Source organism: Cervus canadensis, chromosome 8 (assembly GCF_019320065.1).
Source record: "Cervus canadensis isolate Bull #8, Minnesota chromosome 8, ASM1932006v1, whole genome shotgun sequence".
In the NCBI taxonomy this organism is placed as follows: Eukaryota; Metazoa; Chordata; class Mammalia; order Artiodactyla; family Cervidae; genus Cervus; species Cervus canadensis.
Window position 1 is genome coordinate 25201412 of NC_057393.1, and position 22354 is coordinate 25223765.

At 39.5% G+C, this 22354-nt stretch overlaps 1 protein-coding gene across 1 annotated transcript in view; it reads right to left on the minus strand.

Annotated features, from left to right (window-relative positions):
• SORCS3 (sortilin related VPS10 domain containing receptor 3) overlaps nt 1-22354 on the minus strand; it is a 619218-nt gene that overhangs the window by 192842 nt on the left and 404022 nt on the right. Inside the window, exon 5 of the mRNA XM_043477073.1 lies at nt 17175-17248. Within this exon, the coding sequence (XP_043333008.1) occupies nt 17175-17248 (74 nt within the window). The remainder of the gene's footprint in view (nt 1-17174; nt 17249-22354) is intronic.

Sequence of the window (22354 nt, forward strand, 5' to 3'; positions counted from 1 at the left end):
CCTTCATCCCACTGCAAGGATGACCTTCCTAAAGGCTGAATCTGAGTATGCCTATCACTGAGCAGAGCCCTTCAATTGTATTAACTGCAAAATCTTCAACCTGGCATTTAAAATCTCTAAGTTATCACTTTAATCTTCTTTCCCAGCCTTATCGACATCTCTTCTCTCATGAACATAGAACTTGAACTTCCTGACAGACTGAACTATTAACAATTTTTGAAACATACCCTATGCTCGCCTACTTTCAGACTCTCCTCCTGCTCCCTTCTCTGCCCAAAATGCCACCACTATGTCACACTAGAAGGCACAAACATAGGTCTGCCTATGAAGCCATCTGCCAAGGCTCCTCTCAAATGCCACCTCCTCTATGGAAACTTTACTGATGCCACTTCCCCTGGCCACAGTAACCTCAGGTGGTACCTTTGTTGAGCCACTTCACCACTGTCCTTTGTGCCAGGCACTTGTCCATTTGCTGCAACTTTTCTTTGCTCTACTGTATCAGTAGCTTTTGCTGCATAATAACCCATGCTAACATGCAATGGCTTACAACAGCAAAGATATATTTTGCTCATACATCCAGGGGATAACTGGGGAATTTGTCTAGACTGGGCTGCATAGAAGGTTCTGCTCCAAACTAGCGACTGGGGCAGAGCTGAGCTCTGCACAGAGGTACAGGTGTAGGTGTTCCTCTTGTTGTTCATTACGGAACCTGGAATGAGAGGGTCACAGCTCCCAAAGGGACGGCAGAGGCAAAAGACACATTTTAAAGCTTCTGCTGTGTTACATCTGCTAAATCTTGTCAACACACGTCAAATAGATGAGCCACAGCCAGGCTGAGAAAGTACCTGCTGCATACAGTCAAAAGGCATCATAAAGTGAAATGGCAGCGAGTTTAGAAGTACAATTCTATTACTTAAGAGATAATTAAGCATTGAAACAATAACCCACATCTACTGTCCTTTGTATGAATACACAATGCACAGAGTTAGGGAGTCCAAATAGTCTCTTGAATGAAGTCCTTAGTAAGAACAATGGATGTAGATAAAATCCATAATCTCACTTATGCCACAGTGTTAATAAAAACCAGAGGCATTATTTTAATAATGACTAACATCTATACAGCACTTTACAGTTACAAAGCATTTTAATAATGCCTTACAGCTTTCAAGCACACTTAAATGTATTATCTCATTTAGCATGGGGTGTATGCATTTTTAAAAGATGCCTGGAGGTGGCAATGTCTTCACTGGTTGGAATTACTCTTTAACTGCGGATGACAAGTAATGAGGAGAAAGGAAAGAGGTTCTGGTAAAAGAACTTTGGTAACCCCAGTCTGCAGGACTCAAAGCACAACACCTAGGACCCCACTACCAAACCTCTCTGTTTTCACAACCACTTCCTAACTAACTCCTCTGGCTTCTAAACCTAATATACAAAGAAACTGCTGGGAAAGAGTGCTGAGACAGAGATACCTGAAGCCAGGGTCTATTGATTCCAATCGAGGGTTTCAGGGTGGGGCCCAAGAATCTGCGCTTTAATGAGCAGCTTAGGTCAATGCACTTCAGGTTCTCCCTTGACTACCATCTGAGAAGCAAAATTATCTCTGTCAGAGGACTGACAGGATCTCCTTTCCTGCCACCACTTAATGTTGGAGATCAACACTCAGGCTGCAAGAGGATCATCGATGCCTAGGAAGAAAGCATTGGACCAAACCTCCAAGACCTTCAGCTCTTTGAATTTTACAGATGAATATGCAGAAAGTCACAGGAATCCCATGAGCACCCCAGTCTTGGCCACTATGCAGTGGCAGAAATAGAATTATACTCAGAAGCCCTGACTCCATCTCAGACTCTTTGCACTACACCTCACAGGTCAGAGATTTGCTCTTCCTAATGTATTGTTTCTCTCAGCTCTGGAAAATCCTAAGAAATCTCATATTAAAAGAATAAAAAAGAAAAGAAATTATGAAAGAAGACATAGTGTCACTCTCCCTATTATGTCATTTATGTTTCAAATCTCTTCTTCCACGAAAGTAGAAAACAGTCATAAAACCCAACTCGATTTGTTCTATTCCGCTGTCACTTCTTTAACACATGTTAAACAAGGGGTGGTGATGCTAAGAAAGGTTATGACTCAGGATCCTGGACCTCTCATTCCCAGCATCGCTTGGATAAGTGCATGACCACCCTATTTTAAATCCCCCAGTGCTTCTGGCCCAGCTCCTTGGCAATTATTGCACACTTTGGTGCTTTTTATAGATCAGACTCACTCCAGGGTCTGACCTTTGCAACGCTTCAGTCTCCCCACATCCATATGAAATGCTGAGTGGGCAGAGCAGGGATCCCCCTGGGGCTCTCTCTCTGCCTCCATTGTACACGGTTCTGCCCAACTTACTTGACAGCTTGTCTTCAACACTGTTAAGGGAAAAGGTTGGAATGTCTGAACAGGACATGGCTGGCCAGTGGGGAGATGAAAAGGGGCGGGGCATGCCCTTAATCTATCATCCAGACCCTCTTTCTAAAGAGCAGATTCAAGTAAGAGGCCCAAAGGTGGAGAATGTGTTCTAATTTGAGAGGAATTGAGGAACTGAATGACACTGTATTTGTAAACAAAGGGGATCAAGGTGGTAGCATATGTTAGTTGCTAGATTCGGAAATACACAAACATGTACACGGAAGGAAAACTGCTGCCTTTGAAAACCAATTTGTTGACAGCTGAAAAAGCCTAACTGACTAAAGGAATTTCCTGTTTCAATCATCCCTGGTGGCTCAGAGGGTAAAGCGTCTGCCCGCAATGCGGGAGACCCGGATTCGATCCCTGGGTTGGGAAGATCCCCTGGAGAAGGAAATGGCCACCTACTCCAGTACTCTTGCCTGGAAAATCCCATGGATGGAGAAGCCTGGTAGGCTACAGTCCATGGGGTTGCAAAGAGCAACTTCACTTTCACTTTGAGAAAAAACAAGCTAGGCTCACAACATCTAGGCTCAGTGCCATTTACCACCAAGTAAATGAAAGTATTCATTTTTTCCATTTCAGTCACCAATCTTTCACCCACTCTCACATTTGGCTCTATGAATTATCACTTAACTTGTCAAAATCATTTCCATGTGAATGTGGACCTTTATCTTCTTGGCAAAATACGTTGAGCCCATTGACAGAGTGGAGCGTCACCAGATAGTATCCTCATTAGCACAATAACTTAGGTACTTGGGCAAAATTTTAACCACTCAATAAGTGTCTGCACTAAAGAACTGAACACTTCAGGGTGGTGCAAGCACTAAGTAAGGATAAGCTTTAGACTATTATACCAGTATGCAGCTTGTGTAAAATGAAAAGACCAATCTAGATCAGTGATTTTATAAATATTTTTGCTTCTTTATTGAATGGTCTTCTATCTTCAAAATAAATCTTATGCATAGCCTAATATATAAAACATTAAGAAGCTGAGTAGTTCTGACTGAGGAAAAATGATGGAGCCAAAGAACTGATCACTAAGCACCCCTAAGGCTTCTCTGTATATCAGGTAGTTCCTTAGGCAATTTGTCACCCTTCTCATTTAACTTATATGCAGAGTACATCACGAGAAATGCTGGGCTGGATGAAGCACAAGCTGGCATCAAGACTGCTGGGAGAAATATCAATAACCTAAGATATGCAGATGACACCATCCTTATGGCAGAAAGTGAAGAAGAACTAAAGATCCTCTTGATGAAAGTGAAAGAGGAGAGTAGAAAAGTTGGCTTAAAGCTCAACATTCAGAAAACTAAGATAATGGCATCCAATCCCATCATTTCATGGCAAATAGATAGGAAACAATGGAAACAGTGACAGACTTTATTTTGGGGGGCTTCAAAATCACTGCAGATGGTGACTGCAGTCATGAAATTAAGACACTTGCTCCTTGGAAGAAAAGCTATGACAAACCTAGACAGCATATTAAAAAGCAGAGACATTACTTTACCAACAAAGGTCCATCTAGTCAAAGCTATGTTGTTTCCAGTAGTCATGTATGAATGTGAGAGTTGGACTATAAAGAAAGTTGAGCACCGAAGAATTGATGCTTTTGAACTGTGGTGTTGGAGAAGACTCTTGAAAGTCCCTTGGACTGCAAGGAGATCCAACCAGTCAATCCTAAAGGAAATCAGTCCTGGGTGTTCATTGGAAGGACTGATGTTGAAGCTGAAGGTTACTTTCGCAACCTGATGCGAACTGCCTCATTTGAAAAGACCCTGATGCCAGTAAAGATTGAACGTGGGAGGAGAAGGGGACAACAGAGGATAAGATGGTTAGATGGCATCACCGACGCGATGGACATGAGATTGAGTAGGCTCTGGGAGTTGGTGATGGACAGGGAAGCCTGGCGTGCTGCAGTTCACGGGGTCTCAGAGAGTTGGACATGACTGAGTGACTGAACTGACTGATGGGCAATATATCAGAACACACTTAGAACTTCCAAGAGCACTAGTAAAGAAATCACTAGACCAGGGTGATTGCTACTGCTGCTGCTAAGTTGCTTCAGTCGTGTCTGACTCTGTGCGACCCCACAGACGGCAGCCCACCAGACTCCACCGTCCTGGTCTAATCACCTCTTAAATGTCTAATCACCTTAGAAATAGAATTACCTCTTAGAACTTCCAAGAGCACTAGACCAAAATCACTGGATCTTTTAGGGTTCTTTCCACTCTAAACTTTTCCATATTTCATTAGTATAAAAGAGAGTTTATTAATTCAGTATGCTACTCTGCCACCGTGGATATAATCATTATAAATACTCTGCCCATATACAGAAAATTGTTTAGGTTAGGAAAAAGTGAAAAAACAGGCAAAAATGGGAAAACATATTACAACTATATTTTTGTGAAAAATTACTTTCATGTGTACAAAAATTAGCATAGGACAAGAGTAAAACGTGTGTTAAAGAGATTGCACTACTTCAATAAAAATCTATAATGCTGTTGTATCAATTAAAGTATAAACAGAAATGAACTATTTAAGAATATATACTAGGTTTATATTTTTTAAAGTCCACAATTCCATACTTTTTCCACCAGAGATGGAAACTTGGAATCAAGATACATTAGAGGAGCTGCATCTGTCTTGAGAAAAATCAGTAGCTTATCTATTGACAGAGAGCTGTGCAGAATGTACTTAAGCATCGCAAGGAAAGTGCCAAGTGTTAATAAATCTTCATAAAATATGAATATCATGTCATTTCCCTGCACAAAAGATGAATTTCCTCCATTAGCCAGAGAGACATGTCTAAACCACTTACCCGGTATTTGAAGCCCTTCACAGTCTGAATCTAGTCTATATGTCCAGCTTCATTTCTCACTGCCCCTCAACACAAATCCTATCTTCCTAGCAGTGACTCCTAATCAGGGGTGAAGATGCCCCTCAGAGAACATTTGGCAATATCAGAATATTAGAGATATTTCTAGTTTTCACAACTAGAGGGATACTGTAAGCATTTATGGAATAAAGACCAAGGATCTCACAATGCACAGGATAATTATTCATACCAAAATGGTAAAAATGCTGAGGCTGAGAAACGCTGTTTCAGCAGATATACTAACTGCTCTCCAAACATCCCGTGACTTCAGCTTTGTTCTAATCAGCTTCCCTTTGCAAGAAAACCTGTCTCCCTTTCTCACTTGCCAAGTAAACCCACTCTTCAAGGTTCATTAACCCCATTTCCTCTAAGAAACCTTCACTTGGCATACCAGGCTAATCTGGGCCCTTCAACTTCTGACCAGTCATGACATTTCTTACTCATATTCTTTTGGTGCTTCCCATTTCTAGCCATGCTCCATTCACAATCGGCATGGACATGTCTCAACATTTGCATCACATCTGCTAAAGTACACAGGATAAGATACAACACAACCTTTAGTTTATGGCTTTATGAATTTTATTAACATCAAGCTAGAAATATTTTTCTCTAAAAGTAGTTAACAAGTATAATAATAAGACATATCCTGATAGCTGGAAAAACAGATCAGAAATATGAACACTGACTATAAGGTAATGAATGGGATTTGAATGGAGAAGAAAAATAAGATATGCAGATGCACTCAACTGTGCTCAGTTTCAAAGAGATGCTAAGTATTATCTGCCACTAAATTAATGAGGATGGTCATTTCTTCCAATTATCTTCTCATAAGTTGTTTTATTATTAATTTTCTATCTAATATTTATTGAGCACTTACGATGTTCCAAGCTAAAAAGACTGACATTTAGCCAGGAGGCAATGGTAGGGTATACTGATGTCCCACCAGTCAGAAAGGACACCAGCTGATTAAGTACCATTGCCCAATCTCATACAGCTATTAAGGGCAAAGCTCCCCTCCAATTTAAATTTCTAAACTCCCACAGGAATGAATTTGTAGTCATATCACACTCTCTTGATCACTTAAAAATCTTAAAACACATTTTCTTTATAAAGAATCTTAGGACACCAACTACATATGCCTGTAGGCAAAGTATAGATATACCTCTGTTGGTTATAGATTATAGATACACTTCTTATATGTATATAAATTATAGATACACCTCTAACTGAATTTGTTACCCAATTCAGTCATGCCAATCTGAATAAAGATGTTACATACAAAATATATTTACTTATAATAATACCAAAAGTGAAAATTCCTAGAAATAATATTGACTAGAAATATGTAAGACTGATATAAAGAAAACTATACAACTTTTACTAAGGAACAAAGAAGTAGTATAAAAGGAGAGACAAACCATATGGCCCAAAATGAAAACTGGATATTGAAAAACATTAAGTTCTTGCCAAATGAATTCATAGCTTTGCTACAATTCTAACCAATAATCTAAATAGCTGCTTTATAGTGATGGGGGGAAGCAGGACATTTCAAAACATGACAAAGTGATTCTAAATTCATTTGGATGGACAGATGAGTAAAATAAGCCCAAGAATATTTTGGAAAAGAAGAAAAGGTTCTATTTTTGTTTTATGTTTTGTCACATTTTGCAAGAGAGGAGACTTGCCCAGTTAGGCACTATGTTGTGTTACAAACAATCACTAAACACAGCCTGGTCTGGCTCAGGGCACAGAGGACTGACCAATCCATCAGGATAAAGGCTGTTGACAAATGTTACCAACCTCAGTGTTGCCTAAGTTCTGATCAGAGTTTCTCCTGCAGGAAATCATCAGAGGAAGTAGTCAGAATATGGGTACAGAATTAAGTAGGAAGATGTTCAGTAAATTTTAATTACTTAAAAAAAATTAAAATCCTACAAATTCTAACAATGTCCTCCCATCTAAATAATCCACCTAAATTCTAAAAATATGTATAAAATAATTATAAATGATTAAATTATAATACAGTCACAAGATGAAATAGACAATTATCAGTATGAGATTTCTGAAGCATAATATAGGAGAATACAGAGTCTTTTAATATATATAATCTAATGTATAATATATATGTATTATATATACTGTTGAATAAAGGAGCACTGCAAATCAGAAAACTTCAGCTAATATTTACATGATCACAGTTGAGGGTGTAATCTAAACATAAAGTAACAGGAGATATTATAACAAAAAATAAAAAGATTTGATCAATGTTTTTAAAGTATGTTTGATATCATAAGCCAATTAAAATACAGAGAACAAACTGGAGACAACATTGAAACAAAATGAGAGACTATATAAAAAACTCATAATAAAGAAGAAGCAAAAACAGATGGTCACATAAAAGAAATACAATGACTAATAAATATATGAAAACTTGTCTAAGCTCACCAGTCTGATAAGAAATGCAAATTAAAACAAGGGAAATCCATTTTTGCATATTAAATTAGATTACTTTTTTAAATTAAATTTTTATGAGGTGTTGAAATGGCATTTCACTAGTTTGAGTGGAAACTGGTATAAACTTTCCAGAGAACAATTTGGCATGCTAATATTTATATATATTGTTTTGGTAGTCGATCCTTAAAAATCATAATAAACCAACCTTGGAAAGATAATTACTTAAAGGCTTTCAAAATAACATTCCAGTAACTTCCTTAATAGTAAATGTTTAGAAGCAAGAACAACGTAAAATAATAGTAGAGTGATTAAATTACTATATAGCCACCAATTAAAATGCTACTCAAGTAATACAAATTTTAAATTATGTTTAGCGAGAGTACAGAATGGTACAGGAAAATGTTCAAGTATGTTTTAATAAGATACAGAATTTCATAAACAGCATAATTTCAATTGTCAAACAAACTTAAGTATATTTAAAATTATACTACATTATAATAAGGGAAAGTCTATGAAAAAGTACTTGATTTTTTTAAGTGATGTCTTCTGGGCAGTGAAATTAGAAGTAATTATTTTCTTTTTATTTTCCTGCATTTTCTTGAATGTCTACAATAAGTTTGTATTGATGCTACAATCAGGAAAAAAGTAGTATATTGTTTTTGTATCTTTTAAAAATTGTTTTTGTATTTTCGGTATTGCCTTCCCATCTATTCCTACAAGCCTGAGGCACTTCTCCTCCAGGATTCTTCTTGGTGAGAAGTTCTCTGGAAATTCTGCATTTCTTCTCAATGTCTTCCCTGCTTTATCAAGCTGTGGACTGAACTGTGTTCCCCACCTTCAACTCGTCCTCATTCACACGTTGAAGCTTTAACCTCTAAAGTAAAAGTGAAAGTGTTATTTGCTCTGTCGTGTCCGATTCTTTATGACCCCATGGACTGTAGCCCGTCAGGCTCCTCTGTCCACGGGATTTTCCAGGCAAGCATATTAGATGGGTGCCATTCCCTTCTCCAGGGGATCTTCCTGAGCCAGGGATCGAACCCAGGTCTCCTGCATTGCAGGCAGATCCTCTACTGTTAGAACCAGCCACATGGTTCTAACCTAACCCCTAAGGCAATGCTATCTGGAGAGGAGACCTTTGGAAGGTAATTAGGGTTAGATGAAATCATGAGGGTAGAGTCCTCATCATGGCATTAGTGTCCTTATAAAAGGCAATAGCATGAGAGGACACAGCAAGAAGGTAGAAGTCTACAAACCAGAAAGAGAGCTCTCTCCAGAAGCCATGTTGGCACCCTGATCTCCTCATCTCCCAGCCCCCAGAAGTAGGAGAAAATACACATGTACTGTTGAAGCCACCCAGTTCTATGGCAGTTTTTTATGGTAGCCTCAGGTTAAAACGCACTCTTAACCCAACCAGAAACAGAGCAAGCTTAGATTTCCTCAGTGAGGAAAAGGGTGATTCCTCCTGCCTGTAACACTGTCTCCAACCTGCATATTAAACAACCTCCAACCCTTCAGTTGGATGCTTTCTCCTTGGGCTGCACAATATCCTTTTCTTTCTTCTCTCTCTAAACCTCTCCTTGACCCTCCAATTCTCAGATTCCCTAGTCAAGGCCACTAAACAAAGCTCATGACTATCAGTGGTCCACTGTCTCCACTTCTTCATATAGGGAGAAGAAGCTCTAAATGGGCAATTTGAGTTTCAGGAAGATTAGAGCAGTCTAAGTGCTTTACTCCACGTGTGTCTCTCCTGGCCTCTCCTCAAAGGACAGTAGCCTCTGAAATCTCACCCATTGTGAGAACAATCACATTTCATACCCTCTGAAATTTTATCAGTGAGATCCCCCTGTCTCTGAGCTGAAGAACTATTGCTCGTGTTTTCCACATAGTGGAAAGAAGCATTTGGAAGCCATGCGTCTCTAATTCCAGAGAAACCATCCAAGAGACTGGGAAAAGAAGAAATTATGTTTCCCATTTGTATCTTGGAGTTTTTCTTAGACTGGATTAGGTAAGTGGATGCATTACCTAATTCAGTGTTGGACTTCTCTGTTTGACACACAAATCTTTTCAGAGTTCCTGAGGCAGGGTCAGATATGACACCTTCTCTTCACAATAAAGAGTTCGTTCAGTCTACAGCTACCTACATCTCCTTGTTTACCCTCCTTCATAGAACCCATCTGTGCTCAGGATAGTTATTACATAAGTCCAACAGGTCTGGATTTCACCCGAAGAGGTGAGTTTTCTGTTTTCCTCAGTGCACTTGCTGACAACCATGATAGCTTTCAAGTACTGCATTTGCTCCCAGCATTAAGATACCTCTTCCAAGGCCAAGATGCAACCAGACATACAGCATATGGGTGGCCCCATCAGCAAAGTAGAAACTGATTTCTCCTTGCGAGCTGAGCTTTCACATCTCCCCTTCTGACCTTGCATGTATTATTCTGAATGTAATGCATTTTTAAATTGCTGCACCATTTAAAAAATGTAAGGGAAAGTTGAATTAAATATTATTTGTGGCGTACCCTGGTTTGCAAAGGGCCTCTAAATCTGATTCTATCAGGTCGATACCTAAATCCCATTATTCGAGATTGCAAATGACTGTGTTTGCAAAATTGTAGAGGCAGCTCCAAAAATTCCACCCATAATGGTAATTTTGTTTGAAAAGACCTTGATTTTCCAGGAAGCAATCTCAGGCCATTCTGCCTATCCCTTAACTCTCCTTCTGTCATAGGTAATGTATTAACAGACAAAGGATGACTCGCCATGCAGTTCCTCAGGAACCATAGTTTAGGAGCTTATCCTTGAAGCAAAACATAGAACACATTCCAGAACAAGTGAGATCTCAGAGTGTAAATTGAAGTAAAGGTGTAAGAGGGTTCACTAGCCACATGATCTCAAGAATCATGTCCCATTTTCATCTCCTGCTTCTCTGCTCTATGTCTTCCACTCTCACAGCCACTGCTAGGCTGAGCTAGGTAAGTCAAGGACTGAGATAAATGGGATTTTTGTAAGTGAGATTAGCACTTTTCTGAATGGGGATGTGCACACTGGGCTCACCTTCACACACACACACACACAGAGGCATCAAACAGTATACTCGGAAAGCAAAATCATGCCATCAGAATGTAAAACAGAATAAAATAGAATATAATGAAACAAGTTCAGACAATCTCACTATAAAACCTCGCAGCTAAAAACAACAAAGGTTTGCTGTCTCACAGGGCCTATGTATCAGGAATCTGGGCACGACTCAGCTGGGTGCTGCTGTCTCAAGGTCTCTCACAGGCTTGATGTGCTGGCCAGAGTTGCAGTCTCCCCTGAAGGCTTGACTGGAGAAGGACCCCTCTCCCAGCTCACTCACATGATTGTTGGCAGGATTCAGTCATTTCTCACTAGAACCGAGCTGTTGGACTGAGGCCCTCACTTCCTCATTGACTACTGACTGCAACCTCCCTCAGTTCCTCATCAAATGGGCCTCTCCATGGGGCAGCTCACAAAGCAATCACAAGAAGGTCCCTAAGACACAAACTTTTGTAGATGAATCTCCAAAGTGTCATCTTTTCACTTGTGCCACACACTAGTCACTAGAAGCAAGTCACTAAAAGCAGCCCAAACTCAATGGGAAGGTTCCCAGAAGACAGAGGGCATTGGGGACCATCTGGAAGCTGCCTGCCCCAAGAATGAAGTCAATATGAATCATAAGTAGACCTATACTTGCATATGTTTTAGGTGAGAACATACAATAGCACATAATTGGTATTTTTAAAGAAAGGTATTAAAGATACTCAAAATGTATATATTTTGATGCAATTATTCTTCTTTTAGTAGTGATTAAACCAAAGTTACTGGACTCTAACAATCACCAGCTCCCCCTCCTACATTTTCTAAGGGCTGTGCAGCAAAGATTGATTTCCTGGAGGGAAGGGTGAGAGTGATAGATGGTGAGATGAGCTTTTCTATATAAGAAAAGCTTATGATACCTGGGGAGGAAGGTGTGTGGGGTACAAGGTATTCTCTAGAAGGGGCCGTGCTATGGACAATGAACCTCTGTGACTGAGAATAGTTTTAGAGCCCATGGAAAGAGAAGGAAAAGATGAGACAGTAACTAGCATGATGATCAGGATCTTGGACTGTCAGATATGGACAAAGGAAGTTTTAGAAAGACTCACTGTGTGCTGTGTGATGTGATGCTTCTTTGCAACTCTTTTAAGAAAACGTTCAATAAAAATCTTTATTTCCCTAAAATGCTTCAGTGTTGAATTTTGGTCATTCCATTTGAATGTGACACTCTGTTGAGACTGGGAAAAAACAAGTTTTTATTCAGGCTACCAAGGATACTTGTCCAAGGGAAAAATCCTAGTTATTAAGGAAATATGCATAAAATATTAAACTATTATTTATGACAATGAAAAATATGAAAATTTCCAATGTTCAATAAAAACAGAGTTATAAAGTATGTCTCTTTACATAATGAAGTGTTGCATAGACAATTAAAATGATGATTGTAAAGATTTTATAATATCATAAAATTGTTATAATAGAACATTAAAAGGGGAGAAGGCAGATTATACAAATTCATGTGAAAAATGTCTAAGCTATGTATAAAAGAGCATATGCATACAAAGAGACTGGAAAAAATAAGAACAATGGAAGATTGGAAAGGAAATATTGTAATGAAAGGAGTTTTTAGTCCATACCCTTCCTTTCTTCTTTAAAAGATAAATTCCTAGGACATTCTAGCTCTACACACCAGACGAGACATGTTTGGCTTTTACATTTTTCTTACCCTCCCTAATGACCTTTCTGAAAGAAGAAAATAGAAGCTGCTGGCACAACCATCATTAGAAATCTACAGAGAGTAAGCCAATCTAAATCAAAGGACAGTAGAGATGCGAAGCCCATCCTGACTGTCCCTGCATGCCAGCCACTCTTCAGCCTGCAGCCAGGCATTGTTATAGCTCCAAAGAGCCATCCATTAGGAACCCTCTCTCCTTGAGCGCCCTGAAGTGGGCTGATCGAGAGCTTGTTCCACGCCTGTTGACTTCTTATAGGGCTTTCTTTTTCCTTCTCCTCTCAAGACCAGTCCATTTTACAGCCCAAAGACCCCAGAAAAGGGGTAAGAATTTAAGTTCCTGGCACCTTCGGGTGTGTTACTTTATCAGAACATTCTCCTGCAGTGACATCAAGGAAAAACAAAGGGACCCTGGTCTTTCAGGAAAGAAAACAACTAACGGGAAGTCAGTAAGAAAGAAACATAGGAGACATTCTTTCTCTTGTTCATGATACTACACAAATAAATTCTATCAGGGATCAGAGGCACTTAGAGGCCAGCCCAGTTACACAGAGAACTCAGCAAGTCCTAGGAGGCCTGTCCCCTCATCGAAAAAGAAGCCAGAAGAGGGTGAACACCTAGGGAGACTGAGGGGCCACCGAGGTAAAGCTGTGAACCATAACAAGTATTCAAATTGGATGCTCAATGAAAACAATCTTCCCACTGCAGAATGTGCCTGCCTGTTAAACATCTCCCAGTGGAAGAGGGGAGGTACTATTCATTTGCAGCTCAGTAGGCTATTAAACCAAAAACCACTTTTCCCTGTGATACCCCTGCCCAAACAGAGACTAGAGAGAGATTACAGTAGGATACTTAGCTACTCCTGCGTTCTCCCTGCAAACTAAAATTGCTAAAGCAACTGGGGTGATGAATAGGAGCAGAAGACAGGGCTAGTAATCTGCCCATTAACCACATATCAAATGAGTGAAAGGGTCACACATAAAAGAGTTTGCATGTCAGTCTGATTCTCAGGGCATGATGGTGGAGTCACTCCAAAGTGCAAGATTCCTAGGTGACCTCTCTTGATGGCATTAGAACATCTGGAATTCATAAAGAAAATTTCACCTCTAATGAATCTTTTATTATTAATGCTAATATTATGGCCCATGCCCTAACTCATAGGCACTGTAGGGCACCAAGGAGGAAATGAACAATCATGATACTCCTTACAGTTCTTGATGCATTTTCATAGCCATTACAGTGATCATCATCGTAGATGGTTGAGTCTTCTCTTTCATCCTTGGCAGAAATCATTTCTATATCACAGTGTTCTTCCCCACAAGTCCCCTCTAGGTTGCTATTTTCTACCAACTGAAGGCAGTATGGGAGAAGACACCTAGCATTCCTAAAGGATCTATCCCTAGAAATTTGAAAATCTCCAAATTATAGACAACAATATTTGGACAATATTCTGTCTGGGTTGCATATTTACTCTATTTGTCTACATACCACAAGATAAGTCTTTTACTTCAATTTCTTGTTTTTGCATGACTGCCCTTCCCTCCATGTGTCCCTATCAGCCCCAATACCACTTCACTCTGCATCATTCCTCAAAAAGAAGCAGTTTCAAGGTTTTTGGCCGTTGATTTGTCTTGTTTTTATCACATCAGAAAAATCAAGACTCAAGAAAGAGTGAGGACAATTAAGTTAGGTTGAGATGTGGCTTCTTGGACCCATTCAATTATTACTAGATGTCCACAGGAAAAGTCTCACTGGGCATGGGATTTTTCTGGATCCCAGAAGAAATGACAAATCACTTAACGTGTTACGGTCTTCAGAATCTGATGCTGGGAAAGATAGAAGGCAGGAGAAGAAGGGGATGACAGAGGACGAGATGGTTGGATGGCATCACCGACTCAATGGACATGAGTTTGAACAAGCTCTGGGAAATGGTGAAGGACAGGAGGGAAGTCTAGCGTGCTGTAGTCCATGGGGTCACAAAGCGTCAGACATGACTGAGCAACTGAATAAATTCAGAACTACTAATAAATACAGTACCTAAAGATATAACTTACAAATTATAAATCTGAAACAGAGAAACAAAATTGCCAAGAGTCCAATTCTGAAAGGATGATATCTTGTCCTTTCAATAACTATATGAAGTTGACAGGACGAATACTGTTCCCATTTATATGGATGCAGAGACCAGAGCCCCGAGAGGCTCTGTTTTAACCAAAGTTGTGTTCTATACCCTGACAAATGCACATTTTGTCTTTCCTCAAGGAGGTATCAAGTTGATATTTCCACTTCTAACCTATACAGGCCAAGTCTTTTCAGTGTAAGAGCTTTCCACAATCATGATTCTATCACTGGGGGAAAAAAAGGTCTATGTAAAATGAGCTCTTCCTCTACAACTCCAGTGACACCTAAAAGAATAATCGTGGCAATTATACATCAGAAACAGAGAAGTGATAATTACAAAAATGGAATTTTCAGCTACTACTTGGCTAGCCAGCACAGGCACTAACTTTTATATTTCCCCATGGGGGCATATATGAAAGAAGCACAGGGTGGAAAAGAAATGAAACATAATTATCAGGACCTGGGGATTTATTCTTTTTGCTCTATAAAGGAAGGGGGAAGGCAGATAGAAGCTGAAACATTCCCTTCTTGCCCTCTGCAAATAGAAAAATGCTGCCTTTCATCTCCTTAATTTCCTTCAGGAATGATGACAAGGCTTATCCAGTCTACTGTACTTCCCTTCTTCATCAACTTGACTTCCTAGTCAGCTAACTGCCTTACCATCTCAAGAATTTGTTCCAAAAATAGCAGAGGGCTTTTTTTTTGTTTTGAGGGACTTTTGAGTGATGGTTGGGCTTTCCTGGTGGCTCAGCTTGTAAAAAATCCACCTGCAATGTGGAAGACCTAGGTTTGATCCCTGGGTTTGGAAGATCCCTGGAAGAAGGAAACAGCTACCCACTACAGCATTCTGGATCAGAGAATTCCAAGGACTATTCCATGGGGTGGCAAAGAGTCAGACATGACTGAGGAACTTTCACTTTGACTTTTCACTTTCTTTTTGAGTGATGGTACACTGAGAAACTGGTCCATCTTAGCTGAGCAAAAGGCAGTAATTATATAACTAGCACATCAGAAAAACAAATATTTCCTTTTTCTGTCTCAGTCTATTGAAAACATCTTAATATAACTCTAAATATAGACCAAATAATAATTGAAATAGTAGTTACAGAACAAATAATAATCAGCCTGCAAAGGGAAAAAATGACTACCAGTTCCCTTTTCTCTCTGAGTACTTTGTATATAATAAGACATAGTTGATTTTCACAGTGTACTTCAGCAATCATCATTTTAATTCTGAACATAGTTCTGTAGGTGCAGAAGGGATAGGGTGAAATGTGGTTTCCAAAGATGCTGGCATGGTTGTATACATATATATATATGTATACATATATATATATATATATGTTCATATATATATATGTTCAAAGAAGCATATATGTACACCCCCTACTCCCCCCACACACACATCACCCCCACCTTGTGGAAGGCATGAAGGGTCCTCTCATGACTCTTTAAGGGAGCTGAACTAAGGTATTTAAAATGAGACATGGAATAGGTACTACTTTTAAGTACTGTTAATTTTGTTTCTGTTTCGAATTAAGCACATAATTAAGCATGTCATACACTTTGGTGTATGCTTCCTACATACATTCCTAGATATATTTGGCCATTGCTTCTGCAGAAATGAAAGTATGATACATATTAGAAGCATTTCATATAGATAGGAAGGGTAAAAAGTAAACATTATACCAAACCAAGTTTACTCTGCTACAACCAAATTAGCAATAGAATTCAAGTATAAAAAATACCAGTTAATAACAGGCTTTCTGATTAGGTGAAAGGGCTAATTTTCCAGTTGAAATGTATTCACTCCTTGAAAACCTTGTCAAAATGTGCTCCACAGAAGTTGTTCTAAAGGATGATCAGGTATGACATGAGAAAGAGATTCTAGAGTGAAGTGAGTTTGGGAATCAGTGACTTCATGTTTGGCAGCTTCCTTTATTCCTCATTTCTCCAGAGGCTCTAATATCCTAATGTGAATCCTGAGTCTCCACGAGGGCAGAGTTGGAAAACTGTTACCTAAAATTATGTGACCGTAGAAGCACCTTTGGAAGGAGAAGCACTGTGTGAAACTAGTGTCCTTCATAGTACATTTTAGGAAATGCTTGCTTTTTAGAATACGTTCATAAAATATCTACTTTTTACTAAAAGAGGGGAGACTAATACATAGCTAAGAGCACCCAGTCATGACCTTCTCATGGAGCTCTCTAGCCCAGGGCTTCTCAGTTCAATGTGCACATAAAATCACCAGGGACTATGCTACATGCAGAGTTCTGCTTAATAAGTTTCAATGGGCCCCAAGATTCTGTATTTCTAAAACTTCCCAAGTGATGCTGATGCTGCCAGTCCATGAACCAAACTGAGTGGCAAAGGGCTAGGACACACAATGACTTCAAGTGCTGAAGGTGTCCAGGAACTGCCAGAGCGCCATGTTGCCTGATTCCTACCCAAGAGAGTGGTGAGACTGTGGATGGGGCTTACCAGTAAAACCTGTTGGGTGTGATGCGTTCATGCATGAGTTGCCACCGTCTTCCAAAGTCCATGGAGCTGTAGAGCTGCAAAACAAGGAAGTGAGCAGAGCATAAGCATCAAGGGACACTGTTTAACAGAAACATATGTGCCATCCTTCTGGAGATGAACATTCGAACCCACCACAGTGCCTAACACACTCAAGTAGACATCCATCCTATCCAGATAAAAGTATTACGAACATGATGGTGCTGTGCTTATCATGGGGTCTTCTAGCTCAATATATACCCAATCAACTGAGGCTTTTGAGCTGAGTGTAAACTATTTCTGATGCCACCCATGTCTCACCTTTAGAGGTAAAGCCTTTAGTAAAATTATATCTTCCTATTTTCTTCAAATTCCATGAAGTCTTTAGCTACATCTAAAATAATTCAGCAACACTAATTTTAAAAATATTTACTGAACAACTCTTACATGAAAGGCACTCTGATGGATAAGAAGTTAAGAAAGAGGTAGATTCTGTGCTCATAGGAAAAATAAGACACATGGGTAAAAATGCTCATCAGCTGATACCTGAGCCAATACTATATGCCAAATATTGTACCCCAGCTTTGTCTCTTACTTCATCAATCTTCCCTAAATATAATCTAAATGGAATGGACCTCTCAACACCACTCACGATATCAGGATCAGTCACACCCTCCTGTCTTCATAAGATGGCAAGGATAAGACAACTCTGGTGCCTCAGAGTGCACACAGGCCCTGTCCAAGTGTGGCTTCCGCCACAAAGCTTTTTCTGACCTTTAGCCCACTCACTATTCTTCCCTCTCAATTCACTGCACTCTTCTCATTCGTTTCCACTGAGCACTTATCCTGGGTAAAATATAGTATGTCTTTCAGATTTGACTGTATTATTTAGTTGTATTTATATTCCTTGAATACATATGAAGTGTTCACTAAATATCTGTCGCCTAAATAAGTAATTAAAATAGGTAGGTAAAGACAGGTATCAACTCACGGAATGAGAAAAAACAACAACAACAGAAGAGCCCCAGGACTTTGGAATTAAAAAAAAAAAAACCCTCTGCAAGGCCACATGACTCAGATTGCACATTCTCTTATGTTATGAATGCAGAGTTTGATCCTTTATAACACAAAAGGGAAAACTCAACATCCCTGTAAGAGACTTACCAGGTGTGTGGGGTTTATTTTTAATTGGATGCCTAAAAGTATAATATCTGAATGTGACTGATAATGGAATAATAATGATGTCTATTATTATTTATATATTATTATTATTAATGTCTGACAGTGTTGCTCCTTCACATACCTTTTAGCTTTACAAGGACATGGAAGGGAAGGGAAGACAATTATCACTAATGGAAAACCCTGCTCTCAAACATTCTCTGATCCACTCAGGCACAGTTAACCACTTCCCCACAGTGCCACCACTACACATACTATCTGCCTCCAAGAAGCTGTTCACACTTAGTCATTGCTGGTTAGCTCTCCTCTCTCTAGATGGAGAGTCAATAGAGGAGCAGTGATCATGCCTTATTCATCTTTGTGGTTACACAATGCCTGGTATATAACCAAAGAACACACAAACCTGTTTCATAGTTAATGATACAGTCCTAGAGAAATTACATTTTGGTCAAATGAACTATTAATAGGATTTAGGTTTTTGGAGGCCCTAGCTCACATCTCCTTCCATGGAATCACAATGCCTAATTTATACTGAGTATTCCATCATGTTTACACTTTTCCACAAACATCTACAAGGGGGGAAACTGAGCAAGGCAGAAGTAGGTGGCCTTCAGGTTTACGGGAATGGGGTCAGGTGAAGGCCATACATGTAATCACAGGTAGCTGCTGACCCACAGTGCTCTCCAGCGTACCACACCCGGTAACGTTTCCACCTGTAAGCTGTGAGCCCATAATCTCACAATGCATACAGAATTAACTTTTGTATGAACTTCTGGTAATCTCAAAAAAGTTTTGAGGGGCCTGGAGAAGCCTGGTCCCATTTCAGTTTCATTCAGCAAATATTTATTGAACATTGTCACCATGAACTACATTTTTGAAGTCTCCTTTTAGTCTAGTAATTAACGGATGTGTTTGAGTGATGTTGTATACATATATATAGAACCTGAAGACCCTGAAAGATACTGAAGACACTGACGCTCAGTTCTACAAAGGGACTATGGCAACAATATGGAAATCCAGGATGTCTGAGCTGATCGAGCTGATTCCAGGTTTATACTATTCCATACCAACTCCACCAGCTCTCATGGTTTTTATTCAAACTGGGCTTTCACTCTGTGAAAGTGAACATTTCTCAGTCATGTCCAACTCTTTGTGACCCCATGGACTAGAGAGTTTTCCAGGCCAGAATACTGGAGTGAGTAGCCACTCCCTTTTCCAGGGGATCTTCCCAACCCAGGAAGTCCCAAAAAATATATGTGTCCAAATCTGCACATGAAAAAATGGGTAAAACTATTGCTCCATTGCTCTGAGTCTCTTTCTTCATTCACCAATGTAGTGAATAAAATTATGCAATGGACACGAAGTTGGGAAAACTTCAGAAGATGGTGAGGTATGAGGTACACAGAGGTCTGGCATGCTGTACTCCACGGGGTAACAAAGATTCAGGCACAACTGAGTGACTGAACAACAACAACAGCTCCACACCATTAAATTAAAGAGCACTCAACCACATTTAATTATTCAGGAAGCTAAAAAGTAACCACATCCGGCCCTCAAATATCTATACAGTTCCACCATGTCAAAGAAGAAGCTGAAGCTGAATGGTTCTATGAAGACCTACAAGACCTTCTAGAACCAACACCCAAAAAAGATGTTCTTTTCATTATAGGGGACTAGAATGCAAAAGTAGGAAGTCAAGAGATACGTGGAATAACAGGCAAATGTGGCCTTGGAGTACAGAATGAAGCAGGGCAAAGACTACAGAGTTTTGCCAAGAGAACGCACTGGTCACAGCAAACACCCTCTTCCTACAACAAAAGAGACGACTCTACACATCATCACCAGATGGCCAACACCAAAATCAGATTGATTATATTCTTTCCAGCCAAAGACGGAGAAGCTCTATACAGTCAGCAAAAACAAGATGGGAGCTGATTGTGCCTCAGATTATGAACTCTTTATTGCCAAATTCAGACTTAAATTGAAGAAAGTAAGGAAAACAACTAGACCATTCACATATGACCTAAATCAAATCCCTTAGGATTATACAGTGGAAGTGATGAATAAATTCAAGAGATTAGAGCTGATAGACACATTGCCTGAAGAACTATGGATGGAGGTTCATGACGTTATACAGAAGGCATTGATCAAAACCATTCCCAAGAAAAAGAAATACAAAAAGGGAAAATGGTTGTCTGAGGAGGTCTTACAAATATCTGAGAAAAGAAGACAAATGAAAGGCAAAGGAGAAAAAGAAAGATATACCCATTTGAATGAGGAGTTCCAAAGAATAGCAAAGAGAGATAAGAAAGCCTTCCTCAGTGATCAATGCAAAGTAATAAAGGAAAACAATAGAATGGGAAAGACTAAGATCTCTTCAAGAAAATTAGAGATACCACGGGAACATTTCATGCAAAGATGGGCACAATAAAAGACAGAAATGGTATGGACCCAACAGAAGCAAAAGATATTAAGAAGAGGTGGCAAGAATACACAGAAGAACTAAACACAAAAGATCTTCATGACCCAGATAACCATGATGGTGTGATCACTCACCTAGAGCCAGACATCTTGAAATGTGAAGTCAAGTGGGTCTTAGGAAGCATCACTAGGAACAAAGCTAGTGGAGGTGATAAAATTCCAATTGAGTCATTTCATATCCTAAAAGATGATGCTATGAAAGTGCTGCACTCAATATGCCAGCAAATTTGGAAAACTCTGCAGTGGCCACAGGACTAGAAAAGGTCAGTTTTCATTCCAATCCCTAAGAAAAACAATGCCAAAAAATGTTCAAACTACTGCATAATTGCACTCATTCACATGCTAGCAAAATAATGCTCAAAATTCTCTAAGTCAGGCTTCAACACTATGTGAACTGTGAACTTCCAAATGTCCAAGCTGGATTTAGAAAAGGCAGAGGAATGAGAGATCAAATTGCCAACATCCATTGGATCATCAAAAAAGCAAGAGAGTTCGAGAAAATCATCTACTTCTGCTTTATTGACTATGCCAAAGCATATTGACTGTGTGGATCACAACAAACTGTGGAAAATTCTTCAAGGAATGGGAATACCATACCATTTTACCAGCCTCCCGAGAAATCTGTGTGCAGGTCAAGAAGCAACAGTTATAACTGGACATGGAACAACACACTGGTTCCAAATCGGGAAAGGAGTAAATCAAGGCTGTATATTGTCACTCTGCTTATTTAACTTATATGCAGACTATATCATGCGAAGTACTGTACTGGATGAAGCACAAGCTGGAATCAAGATTGCCAGGAGAAATATCAATGACCTAAGATACACAGATAGCACCACCTTTATGGCAGAAAACATAGAACTAAAGAGCCTTTTGTTGACAGTGAAAGAGGAGAGTGAAAAAGTTGGCTTAAAACTCAACTTTCAGAAAACTAAGATTATGGCATCTGATTCCATCACTTCATGGCAAAGATGTGGAAACAGTGACAGAATTTTTTTTTTTTTTTGAGCTCCAAAATCACTGCAGATAGTGACTGTAGCCATGAAATTAAAAGACGCTTGCTCCTTGGGAGAAAAGCTATAACTAACCTAGACAGCATATTAAAAGGCTGAGACATTACTTTGCCAACAATAGTCCTTCCAGTCAAAACCATGGTTTTTCCAGTAGTCATGTGCGGATGTGAGAGATGGACCATAGAGAAAGCTGAGTGCCAAAGAATTGATGATTTTGAACTGTGGTGTTGGAGAAGACTCTTGAGAGTTCCTTGGACTGCAAGGTGATCAAGCCAGTCCATCCCAAAGGAAATCAGTCTTGAATAGTCTTGGAAGGACTGATGCTAAAGCTGAAACTCCAATACTTTGGCCACCTGATGTGAAGAACTGACTCATTTGAAAGGACCCTGATGCTGGAAAGATTGAAGGCAGGAGAAAAGGACTACAGAAGATGAGATGGTTGGATGGAATCATTGATTTGATGGACATGAGTTTGAGTAGGCTCCAGGAGTT